Source organism: Corvus moneduloides, chromosome 6 (genome assembly GCF_009650955.1).
Source record: "Corvus moneduloides isolate bCorMon1 chromosome 6, bCorMon1.pri, whole genome shotgun sequence".
Lineage (NCBI taxonomy): Eukaryota > Metazoa > Chordata > Aves > Passeriformes > Corvidae > Corvus > Corvus moneduloides.
Genome location: NC_045481.1, coordinates 17418681 through 17437249, shown reverse-complemented (window position 1 = coordinate 17437249; position 18569 = coordinate 17418681). Strand labels below are relative to the sequence as shown.

General features: G+C 41.0%; 1 protein-coding gene across 9 annotated transcripts in view; it reads right to left on the bottom strand.

Annotated features, from left to right (window-relative positions):
* The window catches only part of FOXN3 (forkhead box N3), a 212444-nt gene that overhangs the window by 27553 nt on the left and 166322 nt on the right, over positions 1-18569 (bottom strand). For 6 of the 9 annotated variants that reach the window (XM_032113454.1, XM_032113453.1, XM_032113455.1 and 3 more), the window contains one exon: positions 1106-1171. The exons of 2 other annotated variants lie outside the window; for them this stretch is intronic. In XM_032113454.1, the coding sequence (XP_031969345.1) occupies positions 1106-1171 (66 nt within the window). The remainder of the gene's footprint in view (positions 1-1105; positions 1172-18569) is intronic. One more of the 9 variants, XM_032113458.1, reaches the window with a different exon arrangement.

The following is an 18569-nucleotide window of genomic DNA, read 5'->3' as shown; positions in this document are numbered from 1 at the left end:
TAAGGACCACTCTTCTCTTTCTAGAACAGTTTCTTGGTACATCACGCTCTCCTGAGAGAAGCTTCTCAAGAGGCATTCCTCTGGCAGGGTCACAAAGCAGGCTGACAATAGCTTTCCTCAGCTGCACGGGAAATGCTTTGATGGTAATTGACTCTCTTCCCCAGGCAGAGTATCAAAGTGCAAATCAAGGCTTCCCCTGGAATTTGGAGTTGGTTGCCCAGGCTAGAACAATAGCAGTGATGCTAGACAGTCTTGGTAATGGTTTCTATTTTAACTTCCTGCCTTTATTTTTTAGAGCTGCCTGTTACTTGGCATTACTGCCATGCTTGCTGACTAGCGATATGTTTGTTTTCTTGTATTCTCTGTTTTTGTGCAGCTGTACTCCACTATGGATTCCTGTAATACCTTCACTGCAAGCTCTGTGAGGCAGGGTGATTCCTGCAGTATTTGCACAGACCAGTACAGTGGGGGTCCAGGCCTCTTCAGTGCTCTGTTAATACACAGCATCAAAACCTTAGGTCTGGTCACAGAACAGGGAGGACAGTATTGGCAGGAAATGAGACCTCTCTTTGCTCCCTGTCGCCTGCTTACTGCCTTGCATCAGTCAGAGCAAAAAAAAAAGCAAAACGGGCAGGATGTGTGCAAGGAAGAAGCTGAAACAGTGCCCAAGTGAATGGAAAGTATCCAGATGGCTGTGGTAACTCACACGAAGGGAGTCAAATCCAAACAAAATGAAAACAAAACCATATGCCACGTACCCTTCACTCTCTTGCTCTCTTTCTCTCCCTGCCTTTCTCCTGGCTGTTGCTCGAGGTCTTTCTATCAGTATGGATAATAGTATGTTACTCATTTGAGTGTATGTCATGAATAACAATAACCTCTCTTTTACATTAGAGATCACAGATTAATATTATTCATGTAACAAAGAATGTAATATGAACCACAAAATTATACTCATGTAAGGGTCAAGGAAGTGCAAGGGTCTGCAAGGGAAGTTATATTTCTTTATTAAATCCTTTTTCTCTGGTATGCTGTATATACTTATAAAAGAGAATATTAATTTTACACGTCTATGTTGCTATATGCTATAGAAATATCTACTCACAACCTGCTTGTATCTCAGGGGGAGTATTCAAAAGCATCATGGCAGTGGCAGCATCAATGTCAGGATCTGGAAAAATCAACCAATAAATACATTATTTACAACTGGGCTAATCTTCTTACCCCCATTGCTAAACTATAGGTTCGACCACATCTCCGAGTGAAAAGGTATGAGAGTTCATTATTCAGAGGGCTCGTTGACTACACATTAAATTTACCCCCAAACTCACATGGTATCCCATTGCCACTATTAAACAGAGCGCAGTGATCTATGTCACCGAGCACTGCTTGTGCTTGTGTATGCATGATACCTCTGCTCTTAGCCTCACCAATTCCCTGTTTAACTCTGTGGAGAGTATTTAGATTTCATTACAAAGATTCTGTGAAAGCAGGTGCAACATCACAATTTGGAAGCAACACAGAGGGATGAGCTGACAGCTGAAGGAAAGCACAAGGAACACCTGAGCAAGTACAGAAGATGACACTTGGTCATTTCTATTTGTCAAGAAAGATTTCAGTAAAGTTTGAGAAAGTGTTGGAAGACAAACTGCTGCAATTAAGAAAAAAAAAAGAAACTAGCATTTCACCGAAGCATCAAGTTATTTGCATCCTTATCCATTGTCACTTTAATATAAGCAAAAATGATCATCTGGCTGCTGTTATTCTTAAACTGGTTTCTGAATCAATCATGAACAGTCAGCTGACAGATGGTAAGTTATAGAGACAGAACAAAATATGATCCTTTTATAACTATATTCACTTGCTTCACACACAACAGCTCGGCTGCTATGGAAATGCAGGTAGCTATGACAACAGTAAACAACCCCACAACGGCCACTGAATAAGCTGAAAAGAACATCTGCCCCAGCAAAGCGTCCCAGCTGCCCTGGGGCGCAACTTGCTAATTGTGCAGTGATGCTGTGTGACAGAGAAAGCCGCCTATGCCATGTCCAAATAAATGAAGTGTGCAATTGAAGCAGACATAAAAACGCACACCCTGGCTGACTGCTGCCTCTGTGCTGCTAAACTGAATGACTAATGAGTATGCATTTGTTGTTTGGGGTTGGGGGTTTTTTCAGCTTGTCAGTATTTATAACAAATTACATACCAAAAAAATTAATTTACTACTATTAGCTTCATGGCACTTTATTTGGGCTATTATGACAGAAAATTACTTAGCACTGTTAAAAATATCTGTATTTTTGATCTTTATATATTTCAAATCTATACCCAGGACTGTGATGTGGTATGAAGCCCTGTAATTTATTAACAATACAAATGACGTAGACAGGATTTCAAAATCTGCTTAAGCCAAACAGAAATTCACTTGACTGGTGAATTAAAAAAGGAACTTTTTATTAGTCTAAGTATGTACCACTTTTCTGTGAATAGCCGCAAACACTCTTCTAAAGGCTTCTACTCTATTATTTAATTCCTAAAACAGTAAACAGAGAAACAGTGTAGCAGGTGTCCAACTAAAGCTGAAGCAGAAGCAGCAGACTTACTATAAAAGGTGCCTGTGTCTTCTGGACAGGTCAACATTTTCCAAAGAAAAAGCAGCGTTATCAACTTAGTTTCATCTTCAAGTCTGAAAATACCTCAAAAGCAGCCTTCCTGCTGCAGTAATCTATGCTGAAAGTGCCATTTCCAAACAGCTTAGTTCCCAAATATGTGCCATGTTGCAAGACTGGATCCACATACCACACAGCAAATGCGTGCTGTCAAACTAAAGAAGAATAATCTATCTAATGTTTAAAAGCAAGAGAAAAGAGCAAAGAAGCCTGAGAAATAAAGACAAATCAAACTAAAAATCTTCCCTCTTTTCTATACCATAAAATCAGGAGATTGTTAGAAGTTGAATCTAGTGTATCATAATTCATACAGCCAACTTCAGTATTTATTGGCTGTTCTTAAATTTTGTTTTGTTTTCATTCAAATATGGTCCCCTGTGCTGGATGACATTGCAGTATAATGCTAATTTTTCTGCTGAAAGAATAAAAGAACACAACTAGGAAAAGCGTATTTCCTGATGACTTTGGGTTTTGTTAGTGCAACAAACTCTGTGATTTGAGATAAAATTGATGCAACCAGTTTCTGTTGAAAGGTGCATTTTCTTAGCCTTTGGACCACTAACGGTAGCACCGTGTTTCTGCAATGACGTAGGACATGAACATGAGCTGCTCACAACACAGGACTGCATCTGCAGCAGCTGTCTCCCGAAGCGTGGCCATGTCTAAAGTCCATCCACGCCTGCTGTAGTGCCTAGCTCTGTTTCTATTGGTATGTTCTTGAAGAAACCAGACAGCTATTCCATAATACCCTGGCAGAGGTTAAGAGAGCTTAGAGGCCTGCACGAAGGGTTGTGTCAGCAGGATTCAGGAAAATGTGCTTTGGGTTTTCCTACTTTAAGGAAAAAAGAAAAAGGAGGGGCTGGTGCACACGTGAGACAAGGGCCAAGGGGCAGCTGTCTGAGCCCGCACAAAGAGGTGCAGAAGCAACAACTGAGGGCAGATTGAAAAGCTGGCACGTTCCTTTGCAGCATTTGCCTTCACAATTTGGAGGCGTTCTCCTGAGCAGATTGTCAAGAAGAGCGAAGAAGTAGCCATGAGGAGCAGCACCAAAGGCAGCGTGTGACGGGCCCTTTGCTGGGACTGGCACTTCTGGCTTTGGCTGACGGTTCCCACCAGTGCCCACATGCTGACCCTGGCCCTTTCCCCACAGCTGCCATCCTTCTGAAGTCTCTTCCATGTGGATTCTCTCATTTGTAGCAGTAAGGGCTGACCTTGTTTACTGCTGCATCCCCACCAGCTGGTAACTGGATCCTGTCCCTTCTACCTGGCCTGTGTTTATGAAGCTGTGGATTTCAGAACTGGGATCTCTGCCTTACCTGAAGTCTGTGATCAGCACAAAGGCTCCTGAAGTTATTAACAGTGGGTGGTTAGTGAAATATGATTGCAGGAACATCTTTCCCTAGGAAACCAGGTTAAAAATAACTACATACAAAGTTTTGGAACATAGAAAATTAAGTATTTAAATGAATGCATTCTGGTTCCTTTTTTTGCTAATTGAAGTAAATGGCGAACTGACTGCATACATCAACTGTTAATTTTTTGCCAGTGGAAAGCAGAGGATGTCCAGCCTTCCCTGTGAATGAGGGAAGGAAGGAACAATGAAGAAAAGTAAGGATTGTGGGTGTTGTACAAAGAAGTAAGAGTATGTCAAAGTCTCAAACAGGCAAAACTGGAGAGTGACAAGAAAATAATGACAGAAATTGCTAGCAGCCCTAGTTCTTCCTGATGAACAACTGCTGTCCAGCTACACACTTTGCTACAATCTGAAGTTTCAGTGCTTGGTCCCTCATGCACCAAGGGCCCATCACAAGGTACCAGAAAGGACCTGGAAGAAACCTTAAGCACTTACAAGAACTTGTAAGGCATGAAAGCCATCAAGGGGCTGGAATTCTACTACAGCTGCAGTACCTCCCCTCGCAGTGTGAGCCTGCTGGTGTTTTTGCCAGCATCACTTTCAAACACAAAACTTCTTTTCATGAAGATAAAACCAACAATTATATAAGATAATACCAACTGCTATGAGGTATGAACCTCATAGCAGTTCTGTTTGCTGCATTTTAGATTCATGACCCTTGTCAGCAGTGTTCAACAGTGAACACCAAATCTGCAAACAGCACCTAGTTCTTTCACTGAAAAATTAACCTACAGTTTATCACTCTGTGGAATTATATATTTGCATATTGTCAAGATGTACTTTGAGCCAAATTTCGCTTTGCATGTTACCTGTATAGATCAGAATCTGTCTTGCACAGACATGTGAAGTGGAGAAATGGTAGGCATGAAATATTTAGCATGAGATTACATACAAGCAATGCAGATGATAGCCCTCAGGTAGCAGACTCATTATTCCAGAATTCACAAAAAATAATTAAAATCAAACATGTACCTGAGAAAGCCAGATGTGACAGCTGTTGTTTTATATGTTGTGATCTCCGATCCAAGTTCATTTCACAGAGAGAGAAAGTGATTTATAGTAATTCATATTATTTTGATATTATTTCAAACTTTGATCTGGTTTCATCAAACCCTTCAAATCCATCCCATTCCAATTAAATAAAAATTAGGATAACATAGTGCCCTCTCGGTTTCACTAGAGGATATTTATCTTTACAGCCATACTGTAAGGTTTTAAAGAAAATAGCAGCTTAAAGCAGTTCAAACCAACCACGGCCTGAATTTTCCAGCACAGATGCCTAGAGAGAGGCACTTAAGATGTATATTTAGGTATTAAAAAAACGTTACTGCCAACTGAAGTAAAAATGTAGTTAGTAAATAAACTGCACCATCTGTACACTACAACCACAGCCATGTTATCTCATCAGGAAGGCATTTATAAGATCTTCTTTTAATTTAAAGTTACTACATCTAGAATAGAACTATTTTTGCCAAGTATTTCACTTTACCATTCAGTATGCTAGTTTTTGGCCCATTCTACTTCTGCCTCAGCATCCTCCACTGCTTTTTCCCATTTATATGTCCCTACTGTAGATGGAATGCCTAAAACCTAGTGCCACTGTACTCAAAAGGCAGAAGTTCCGATTATTTCTTGTCTACAAGATCAGTCTTTTAACCCACTCCCTGCTTCACTTTCTAGCATAGCCCATTCCTACACTTTTAAAAGTGATTTTATTCTTTGATATTTTCAATTTTCATCAGCAGAAAAATGATGCAAAAGCAACACTGTCTTCCATCTTTTACCTTCAGGCTTATTAAACTGCAACAGAGAAAATAGCAGCTTGCCCCTGTTTAACTTATCTGTTCACAGAAGTGCCTTTTCTCTTCCCACATCATGATGGTTAACCTTGGTATGAGTCAGGTCAAAAACATAGAGAATAATGAACAGAGTGGAGGCTTTTTTTCCCATTTGCTTTTTTCTTTTCTTTTTTTTTTTCCTTTTTTATTTTTAATTTATTTTGCCTAATGATGGGATAGGAATACAGCTGTTAAAATAAAGTTGCAATGTGTAGGACAGAAAGAAATACCTGAAGAGAATTGTAAGTACTGTAACTCTGTCAAAGTCCTTGGTGTGGGATGCCACTGAGTCCACTTCTGAAGTACTTAAATAAGGCTGAGAAGTTCTCTTAAAATAAACAGAATACTTGTGGAAGTGTACAGTAAACCAGTAGGATTCAGAACCAAGATCTTAGGAAGAAACAAGAAATTATATTCATATCTCAACAACAGTGCATGAAAGACCACACATGAGAATTCTGGAAGTTATACAATAGAGGCCAGGAGGAAGCAATTTCATTAGCAATGCAAAGTCACAGTGGAGCATCTCCCACTCCTTTAAACGGATCTAGTATGCAGCATAGAAGAAGAAAGGCACAGGTCTAAATGAACTAACAGTTTTTCCTATTTAAGTTCATTTCCAGCACTGCCAAGTAAGCTATGGCACAAGTATCCTGAGAGGTCTAATTTTAAAAAATACAGAATATTTGTAACAGAAACCTCCTTCCTGCTCCTCTATTTTGTTACATTTGTATTGTCATGAAGCATCACATACGATTTCCATTCTCTAACAATACCATTTTATCAGAAATTAAAAACTGTAAACCAAACAGTTACAATATTTTCTTGTTAAAAATACTAGCTTTAATAAAAAGAATGATAGTAGAAAGAGTTACAGAAGGTCTTATACATGCACAAACTCAAAGAGGTTCATCTACCATTTAGAAAGCTGTAGGAAACCAAAGCACCCTAACTTTCCATCTCAGGAGTAAAGATTAAGATCATTTAACTCTTTAAAGACAGACTCACAACACTGATAGTCATTCCACCAGTGCAAAATAAAAATACTTTAAGAGACACCTGACTAAAGAGAGATGAGATATACATCTTACACATAAAGATGACATACTAAAGCACATACTCTGCTTAAAAACAGGGTGGAGATTTTTGCTTTGGTTTTGTTCCTGTATTTTAAAATTATTTTTTCATTTTGATGCACATTACTTAACTTTCAGTGCAGACGGATGTGAATATAAAATTTACCCATCACAAAGGCAACAGTGAAGTTTTTTGACTTCATCCAGCCTGTGCAGCTTGGAGTACTGAACAGAAAACATCAGCTAGAGAAAACACTAGCCAGTGAACTAGCAAAGAAGAGAGAAACAATTTGCTGTTCCATCATGTACTTACCTAATTTGTGATCAGGAATTTCAACCATCTTCTGAACTGACTGCTGCAGCCTCAGCTTCTACAGTGGAAGATGTGATTATGAGGGCTGTAACTCGTTGCAACCTTACAGGTTGCAAACATACTTTTTTTGACTGAAGAATACACATACACATAAACACACATGCTCTTTGTACCCAGTTATGCAGATGTGTGTTATCTCTGGGACATCAAGGTCATCATTGCTCAAGCTTTCATAATGTCCCTGCTGCTAACAATAGGTTTTTCTTCCAGCAAAGTGGGAGGATGGCTGGCAGGAAGAAGTCCTCTATAAAATTCTGACCAGGAGGAAGTCCCTTACAAAACTCTGACCATTTAAGACCAAAGTAATCAAACTCCATATTGTCCCATATCAGTGTTTTTCTAAGCTCATTTCCTTCTCACTGCTATTTCAAAACACATTTGTGTCCACCAGGCCTTGAGAACCAAGTACCGCTTTCAGTCCAGCAAGTGCAGGACATGCCAGGTGGAAAAGACCCAATGCATTTCCCTTAGTCTGAGTGACCCTTGAGGAAGTGTCTCCAGTCCTCCTGCCTCAGCCACCATAGTTCTGAAGGAAAAGGTGGCTTCTGGATACTTCCATTACAAGGTGAGTCTTCAGCAGGGCTTCACCCAAATATCCCAACTGTTGGAACAACCACAGCACAATCCACATCAAGAACACAGCAAGGGAAGGCCTGGGAAGGTGAACATGAACTCCCCAGTGGTTTTAGGATCCAGAAAGCAAAGGGGGAAATATCAGATAAACATGTAAACAATAGTGAAGAGGGTATTTCAGGGATTTGAAGAAAAAAAAATTGCCACTAATGATGAGAAAAGGGTCAGGCATGTGACACTGCCAGTGAAAGCACTGTATATAGTGTAAGAGCCAAATGCAGTCTAAAACCAATATAGTGTAAGAGCCAAATGCAGTCTAAAACCAAAATAAGAGCAGAAAAGGTGAGCAAAAAATCCAGCAGCTAAAATAGCTGTGTGCTAATAACACAGGCAGACTGCCATAATGGAAGAGGAACTCGAAGCACTAGTGCTATTACAGGAAAATTCACAAACAGGGTGGAACAGCAATTATTAGTGAAACAGGTGTCAAAAGGTCTGTGCTTTTCAAAGAAAAGAAATACAGGTTTTATATGGTAGGATACTGTTATGCAATAAAGAAAGAGTATACTTTGGAAACAGAATGAAAAAGAAAATGTTTGGAAATGCTGTGGACAGATGGTCAAAGAAGATTGCTAAGACAGACTCTGGGTCTGCTCTTGACTTCTTACACCAGATATAGACCTGGACAGAGCTCTACATCATTAAAGAAATGGGAATTACTCAACAAGGGAGACCAACTTCACAGTACAGATTGGAGAACAGATGCTATTAACTATGGTAAGACCAGTTATTCCTGGATGTGACAGCTGAAAAGTTTCTTTATCCATGTTGCTGAATGAACTAGAATAGATTCTATTCGGCTCTTTATCTTAAATAATGAGGATGACTTTGGAACAGGGGACCATGAAGCGATTCAGTTTAGATTAAGTGGGAAGGATAACAGCAAGCCTAATTCTGTTTAAGATCTATTATTTTGAAAGAGCAAGTTCTGATGAATTAAATTCTTCCTGTGGAACCTCTGGAAAACAGACTGGACCGAGGAACTCTAGACCTCAGCTTGGGGAAAGCTGCAGTTTCTGCAAGTCACTGCGCCAAGACCTAGATCAAACCTGTATCTGGAGAAAAGCAGAGAAGATGCAGTCTTTGAAGATAATATCAAAAACCGGAAAAAAACAAGCTGGACAACGGAACCAACATGGAAACTGACTTTAGGGAAGAAAGCAGAGAGCTTGGCTTGCTCAGTTAAGCAAAACAAAGGCAGAGAGGAAGTCAGACTATCAATATGAGGTAATCATGGGATACAAGGGTAAAAAAAGCAAGGTAGAAGAACTATTAAGTCAACACCGGCTGAAGACAAAACTAGCAACTAGAACACTTCTAGAAAACTCTTCTAACAGGAGCTGAAACAAAGCAAAAGTCTGCATGTGAATTTTCAGAAGTAGTTACAGAGTGTTGCAGCTCACAATGCGACCCAGGGGAAGGGACTCTTCAGAAGCTGCCTTCCAAACTGCTCCTCTAGGGCAGGTAAGCTCTCTGCAAAACTCTATGACAGAGAGGGAAAGAGCACAAAACACAGCCATGAAGAAACTATGCCAGTCTATTTGCACAAAGGCTTATCTACATAAACCTGCAGAAGCACCAGGATGATGTCTGACATTGCAGGACTGGACCTTGCACCACTTCATGTCAAAGCTGACTTGCAATAAGCTTAGGGGCTGTGCTATGGACACACAGAATCCATGCCTATCAGTTTCCAGCATGCTATGTGCCCTGAGCTGCTCAACTCAGGCAGGATGCCTGAAGATCAGTGGCTGTCTGCACTTGGAGGGGACAATTGCTGAGCTGGAGCCTCATACCAATGCGGAATGGTGATGTGAGCCCACAGCTGTCATATGGTACCAGCCTGAGCCCAGGCAGCAGCCTTAAGCATTTAAAGCAGACTCCTGGTGCAATGAAGAGGAGTTGGCCAGGAGCTACTCCAGTAGCACTGGAACCATGGCACTTATGAAGAAAAGTCAGTGGGCCAGCTCTGTGAGACCTGGTTTGCAAGTGATGTCACCTCTCCTATGGCACTCCATGCCTACTCACTCCATTCGTGTTCAAACTCTCACCTTTCCTCTTCTGCTTTCCTCTGCAAGACAGTGGAGCGGATCCAGGCAGGAAGGTGAAGAGAGGCGCCAGCAGGCACAGCCTTGTACATGGGCAACTGGGAGAACCAGAGAGAAAGGATGCTAGCCCACAGCTTAGGGAGGTCTATGCACAGGGACTTCTCTGTGAACCTAGGAAAGGCTGGGAAAATTGGCTGCAAGCCCAACAGCTCCCATTTTGGTGTATGCTGGACAATCCTGGGTTTCAAGGTGTGGATGAAGGCAGGACAGCTAGAATTGTCACCAGAAGTATGTTAAAAAAAGCCAGGATAAGCATGACAAACTAGCAGGTAGACAGGAAGGCAGAGTCTGCTGGGGCTCTACTCCGTGCCATACAGTCAGCCCAGGCATGTCCTCCAATTCTAGATTAGGTGATTTTTTTCCCCAGGAGGACAGTGGATAAATGAAGGTGTGCTAGTGCTAATTCTCAAGTAAAGTCACACCTGAAAGAAGAGATTACTTTCTGTTTGTAGTTATGTACCAGTCAAGCATGCATATTACAAAAGAAGAAAAATCAGTCTGTACCATTTACTTCCCTTCTCCCTAAGACTGAGACCAAACAGTCATTAGTATAATCCATCAATCAATTGATCAATCAACAAATCAAATTACTAGTTTTGAAAATCCATTATTAAAAACATTGGAAAACCCTGCTGGGGCGACTCTGTCTCCCTTGCCAATCTTTTGCAACTGTATCCCTATCAAACACCAGCAGGACTAGACACAAACTTACCCACACAGAAGCAGACTAAGGTCTACTTTCCATCAGAGCACTAGACAGTCATCATTTCGCATTACTGCGAGCCAGCCCCATGGAGATCCTAAGGACTTCTGACGTGGATGATGACTGAGCACTCTCCACAGGGAGTGCTGTTCAACATGGCTGGAACAAGATGCTCTTCTGCTTCTCTGAGGGCAATCAATGGAGGAAGACAGCAACACCGCCACCATCTGCAAAACTGGTTCCGCTCTTCCTGCAATACTCCTTTTAAACCTCTTTCATTTTCAAATAAAGGAAATGACAGAAGAGCAGAAATCTAGTATTTAGGGCCTTCTGACTTTTTTTTCCAGAGAGCTTCCCAAGCAGGCTGAGGGATGAGACTCAGGCCAATGGTAAGGCAGTGCAGGAAATATTCAATGCCATTTTTGAAGGATTGTTATCATGAAACATGAAAACAAAAATAGGCTTTGAAGATCCTGACAGTCTAACTGCTGATGTCTACAAGAGAATCCATGGAGTAGCAGAATTACTTTCAAATTACAACAGTCAATATTGTGAAACCACATTAGCTTGTTTTAGCGAAAGCTTCTGATCAAAGCAACAGGGTGAGCACAGGCTGAACACTGAAGAGACTTCACAGAGAAATGAGCCAGCCTTAGGCTGGGGCTTTAACTTAGCTTAAACAGCATACATAAGAATAGGAATTATTTAAAAGAACTGCAACACCATTTGTTTAGACTAAACATTGCTTCCTAATTATCAAAGTTTTTTTGTTTCTTACTTCCATACTTAATGGAAGAGATTTTATAGAAGATATGCTGCAAACCTGAAAAAACCTATCAAAATTGTTTTCACCTACATTTTTCTTGAATTCAGTTGCATATGCATGTCAGATATTCCACTAAGCACTTTGGTAATGTTAATTTAGCACCATCTATACTATATACTAGCAAACATGTAAATTCAATATTGTCATCACTGGCATTTTTACTTAACCATTTTAAAAGCAGAGGAAATATGAAATGTTATGAACTGAAATGTGGCAAGAGTAATTGATTTGAGAGTCTAAAGAGAAAGCACTAAGACAAGACTTTGCTGCTAAGTCACATTTACAGTCCCTCTTGGATGCTTCTAACTTGCTAAACTATCATGTAGCTCCTTTCTAGCCAAAATGGTTGAAATAACTTTTTACTATTATCTATTACATTTTGATTAATTTAATTAAAATGAAGGAGACACACAGGATTCCACTTCTGCCAACCTCTGATTTGCTATGAATGATTGTGTTCACACTCCTTGAATTCTGAATGGCCACTAGCTGACAGGTAAGGTTACCAAAGTAGTAAGAAATGGGCAGAACACAAGCAGAATTCTTTTGCAGACTCAGCTCATCAGCTGAAAGATGTAAAGAGTATTTATTGCAAAAAATGGAGTGAGTAAACTAAGAGGCTCTCATCCCCTTCTCTTTATGCTGAACAAGGACCCAACTGATCATGTGTACAAGCCATGCCTAAAATGAGTTGTGGGACATTAAGAAAAAATTTAAAAACTAAATAAATGAAGCTTTATCCAGAAAGTAGTGAGAGCTGTCTCTGTAATCCAGGAAAAACACTTATATGTATATTTAAGCCAGAGAATGAGTAGCATCCGTGGAAGAGGATCAGAGTACCAGCATCCTGCAGGGCTCAGCCCCCAGCTAGAACAGCTGGGCAGCTCAGCTGTAGCTCAGGACAGTTTCGTAACGGACGAGTGTTTCATTAACAAGAATCGTAAGCATGTTCTGCACAATTCTCATGGGCATACAACAAGGCCAGAGAAGAAAACACCTTTTAACGGTGCTAGATCTCATTTCCTTGCAGCCCACCAAACACAGCTCCTGATAGCAGGCAGCCATGTCTCTGGTGGGAAGGAACAGTCCTTGCTCCCAGCAAGTGGGTGGCAAGGCAAAAGTTGCCATGAAGAAACAGGGAGCTTGCTTGTATTAAGTATTTAGTCATCTTGTCAACTTTGTGTTTATAACCAAATAGAGAAGAAGCTCCCCATTTCCTTTTGTACTCCAGAATTCCAACAAACTCTAGTGAGAGCTGGTTTACTGATTTTAAGCAGCAGTTTCTGCAATCTTGTCAGTGCAGCACAAAGGCACCTCTCTGGCCTTTCAGGGAGTTCTACTTCATATACATACAGCACACAGTTCATACTACCTCTGCCAGCGCAAAATCAACTTACTACCATGATCCGTGCATCAGATCTGAGTGTCTGTTGAGAGCAAAACATGGGCTGTCTGGGAAAACGAATCTTAATAATGTTGGGTAATCAGATTGATTACTACAAAACAAACCAGAGAGAACACATTTGCCTTGTCCCCTTCCCATCTCTGTGTACTCATCTTCAGTGACTGCCTGCCCTCTCCTGGAAGTGCCACATGGACCCATCAACCCACTAGCCCTCTGTACAGAGGCCCTCCCAATGCACCTCTCCTCCAGAAGGTGAAAAGTTGCTAAGCTTCCCAGTGTGCCTGTTGAAGATTTCCCTTCCTACTCCAAATCTCCCTGCTTCTCTCCTTCCTGTCTCCAGCAGGGTATAAGGAAATCTCAAAGGGAAAGGGTGGCAAACCCCCAGAAAAGCAAATGCAAAAAGAAAAAAAACTTTTGATTTATTTTTCATTTTAGTGCCATCATTTACAGCAAACAGCTGTCCTGCACAGAGTCAGGAACAGAACTGAAAACATTATAGGGATCCTTTTCCCCTTTCAAATACCTGATGCCCTGATTTAGAAACAATTATTCATAAATCTGGTACAACATTTCATCCAGTACAACAAATGCTAATGGAGATACACTGTACAATTGCAAGGCTTTTGTTATAAAAGCCACAAATATTGTTCCTTTGGAAATATATCGATGAAGATGTTTCTATTTTATGCAAAATTGTCAGTGAAATTCCAGTGAAGTTACAGATCTGATAGTTACAGGACTCCTTAGAGTAGAAAAAAAAGTGCTATTGTACACTATAATACAGTTAAGGAAAACAGTGTAAAGCCTTAAAATGGCTTTACAGTCACTTGTTTCAAAGAAGACTCAGAGTGGTAATTATGCCTGATTAAAAATCAGTGTTGCTAGACCTGATATTCGCTGGAAAGAGCCTGGAATGGAATTCATAAACCCGCAAACTCTTAGTGCTGGGTATGCAGTGAGCTACATCTTCCTTTACCAGAGATGAAGGTAAGCAGCTCCCTTCCTTTTATTTTCAAGGCAAAGTATCTGGGAACGTGTTTGAGGTTGGTTTTCATGTCACTAGTGGGTATTTTAATAGAAGTGTGAAGATGTATTTGCAATGTAACAAAGAGTGTATTTATAAAGTTAGTTTTAGAAGTGGGAAAACTTTATTTTCTACTCATGTCAGGCAGCAACATCAAATCTGATCTGGCCTTCAATCATGATAATGCAGCACAGCTTGCTTAGGCTTTTTACTGATGGGACTGCTTTGAGATTGCTAGAAAGGATGCTGATGAGTATTAACTATGATGTCTGTCATTTTGTATCTCTGGGTAATAATCCTACAGCTCTATCGTTATGATAGCAGACTGCCTCCCAAGAATTTAAACACAGAAATTCTCTCTTTTCTTTCAAAACTTTTAGATTAAGTAGTTTGACAAGGGTGTATGTGTACATTAAAGAAAAAGAGACATGCATGTAAGTACAAGGTACTGGAGAAAAAGCACAAAAGGCAGAAAAGTGCATTTTGCAAAATCTGTGATAACACTCTGGTGGAGCATGTCTACAAGAACTCCTCCTTCCATGGTTCTCAAAGCCAAGCCTACATGGCAAATACTGAAGGACATCACAGCTTTTCAGGGGCAAAACTGGAGGAAATCTCTCGGAAAGCTTTGACTATTTGGACAACTATTTCAGTTTTCCACGATGGAAACTTAACAGATATATTCGTAAGAGCCTCTATAAAAAACAGCAGAAAAATTTTTTTTAATAACTGGGGAGGTCCTGTCAGAGCAGCAAATCAGTTTTTTATTCTAAAGTCATGTAAGTGTATGTATTCCAGTAAGAGCAGCAGAGAGAATCTAAGTTCACTGTTACAGGTGGATGGTGCAGATACTTCTTGCTGGTGTAGCAACATGACACCCAGCAGCTCTGAAAAAATGAAAAGCTCCCAGAGCAGAGGCAGAAATAATGGTCTGATGCAGAAAGGACATTTTTTAGTGCTGTCTCAACTTATCCACCACTACACTTTTGACAGCTGCTCACAGAAATCTGGATTTGCTATAATAGTCTAAAGCTCTGGTTGGAAAGAACTGCAGGACTGCTTCCCATGATGGCTGATGCCATCATCTCCATGACATGAGATGCACAAATCTGACATAAACACAGAGCCATAGTTGACCACATGCAGAGGAAGCTCCACCCTGACCCCACAGAGACGTTTGGTGGTCTCCCAGCTTGCTGATTTGTATCTGTTCTTCACAAGCCAACCCTTCCCCGTGCTTTACGATTGTGGCTAGGGAAGGGCAGCTAACTACAATCACTTCCGGATTTCACAAGCTGGCAAAAGTGTTCCTTTAAGATACCCCAAGCATACCCACAGCTATTGCTGCAAATGGCTTGCTATTCTACCCCACAGAATGCAATCAAAAACACACTCCTTGTCAAAACCTTTTGTAACATTTAAATATCATCCTCTCCGATTTTATTTGTATTTTACTGTTCCTCATGGGCATATATCAGTTCTTTCAGCAGGCTTTTCCCCTTTTTCCATGGGGATAAGATGTGGTGCCCATTGCTGTGGTACCAGAGCTCCCCACACCGGACAGACACATCAATATGCCTTGTCCAAGTCTTCCCAGAAGGCTGGGACATCGCTGGGTTGGAAACACAACCCTTCTGGGGCAGAGAGCCATAGCTGAACACTGAAATACAATGCCTTAATAAGTAGGTCAGCCTGTTCCTATAAAAGCAACGGGTTTAATGCCAACCATGCCTGCCAGTGGGAGTAGGAAGCAACTGCAGTTTCCCCCCGTTTCTCACGTTCAGCCCTTTTGAAGCCACGACACTTCTCTGCTGTTACCCTCCTGGCAGCAGGGCTGGGCTTGTGGGGCGCCTGCAGCCCTGCCGTACCTTGGCCCACAGCAACTCCACCTCTGCAGGGCTGCAGTCAGGACTGCTGGAACATTGCACAAGAAAGCAAATTCCAAGAAAACAAACACTATCACTAGGCAATTGAAATGCAGTCAGTAGCAACAAACAAACCCTCTGCAATGAGGATCCCGGGCTCTGTTCTTGCCAACAGGTTCAACAGGTTTTGAATATTAAATCATCCTGAGGTTTATTAGTGCCTAAAAGAGAAACCCCACAAAGATCTTGTCACCTGAGGTTTCACATTGTGCCCCCTTTACCGTAGCCCACCACCCTCCTTCCCTTTTTCTCCCTTTGGCAAGAAAGTATTTTCAACCCCTTTAAATTACAGAAGAAAACATTCCCCTCCTGTCCAACTGAAACTTTCAAGCACCCCAACACACTGTGTGGGAAGGGGAGGTGGTGGGGGGCAGCACCCTGCCTGCAGGGCAGTGGGAACACTTCTGTTTGCAGGAGTTTTAGTTGCACAATGAAGCAGATCCTGGACTGACATGTGGTACCAAGGCAGCACACTGCCCTTCAGAAGCACACCTGGGCTGTCTGCACTCCATGGGGGATCAACAGTCCTCTGTGATCCCATCCCAAACACCTGCAGCTGAACCTTACCTGAATGGCTTCCTCACCTTATCACAGCTAATACAGAAAAGCTCTCCTGAACAGAAGGATCATTGCTTGCAAAGGACACTGGTTCATTTCAATAAAGGCTATGATACACTCTTGTCACTTTCTTTAAATATAGCAGCAGTCAATGGCATTTACTGAAGACAGCACAAAAGACAAGTTCATTCAAACGCTCACTAGGATGCCTATGCAAATGGAACTCCATGAATCAGCCCAACACTGCACTGAGTGGATTGCAAGACTACAACACAATGCCCAAATACCATCTGCTCCTCCCATGAGCTTGGTCTTGAAAGTCTTTAGCTTTTGTAAACAACTGCTGGTCCATTTTATTTTGAGATGCTGCACAATGTAGCAGAACACACAAGCTGACTATAATCAAAAGCTTTATACTCTGCTAAACTTGTTTTAAATAATACATAGATACCAAAAAAGACACACTGTACTTTCCATCTATATTCATGCAAATTCAGTTCTCTCCACTTGTAGCATTTTCTGTTTATAGCAGTGTGGCCTTAAACCACAGAATAAATAGTATTATTTTCTGTTCCCATTTAGCTCTAATCCAGAAACATACACTGTATTTAATTATTGTTTTGGTAGAGTCCACCTATGAAGACAGGCTGTGTTTACATGAATCAACTGCTATCTCTGGATTCAGAGCACTGAAGAGGTTAAAAAACCTAAGGGCATTTATGTCAGCCCCTCCTTCCTCTCCCCTGCATGTCATCATGAAAGGGTTTAAAAGTAAAAAATTCCTTCCACATCATATAACCCTGGCATCTGCTGTGTAGCAAGTCAAGCTCGCTCATTTTTCTGTGTTATTCCCAAAAGTAACTGTACAGATTCAGGTCTAGAACTCCATTTTCCACTTCCTGAAGTTTCCTTAGGCACATTAGAAAATGCAGTAAACACAGCTAGTAAATACAAAGCAATCTTCTCTGTCTAAGTGCAATTCTGATTGCATTATTTAAGAAATGTAATTTCCTGAGGCTTTTTACTACCTTCGTTGATGATACACATGATATGGTATCAATCCACCACCTTCCTTCTGCTGCCCTGTCTTCAGAAGCCCACAGCTCACCCATGACATTTTGTAGTTCAAATATGAAGCCATTACCAAGATTAAACCACAGAAGGAATCCAGTTTAGAGAGTGAGTAGGTCGCTGTGGTCATGTTTATTATTTAATAACAGTGGGAATAATTCATATCACAGGAACAGTTCTCTACCACTCCATTTATCAATTTCAGAGTAAAGTACATCAGACCTCCTGGCAGTGATGGAAAGGCTCAATCCATCTGGATACTCTGTTAAACCCTGGATCCCTATTCAAGGATGAACCCTACAGTAAGATATATGGGAACAATTATTCTTCACCAGTATCTAGGTCTACCAAGACCAACAGGACTAGACATAAACCTGTGCCAGAAAAACATTGGGAGTATCACAGCCTCAAATTCACATCCTATTTCCAAGCAGACACTGTGGTTTCAGGTAATGTGTTTCATCCTCCTTTCCAAATGGATGACGCTTAATTCTTCTCCTTTGCATAGGCTGCCTGGCTGGTGTACTCACTCTGCAAGCTTTCTGAGGTAAAGACTGCCTCTTACTGCATGTGTCTTGGCTGACAATAACTGCTGTAGTTGGCCTGAACTCTACAATTTCTCAGATTTTTAAAATGTGATTGAATACGAAACCTTATGTCCCCACTAACACCTGTTTTGGATATACCTTCTTTGCAATACAGGACAGTTTCTCAGTCATTAAGCTAATACAGTCATTAATTTTCTTTTTTAACGTGCTTTCCTTCACACCCTTGTTATTTGTTAATGTGATTTTCAATACTTACTGAAGGTGCAATGAAACAGAAACAGAAAGGAAGAGCTAACACTAGAACTGAAATTTTTATCCCAAGTATTCTTACACAACTCACAGCTGAGGCATTTTACTTTTAGCTTGCTTCTTCCAACATGCCTTTACCCTGCAGC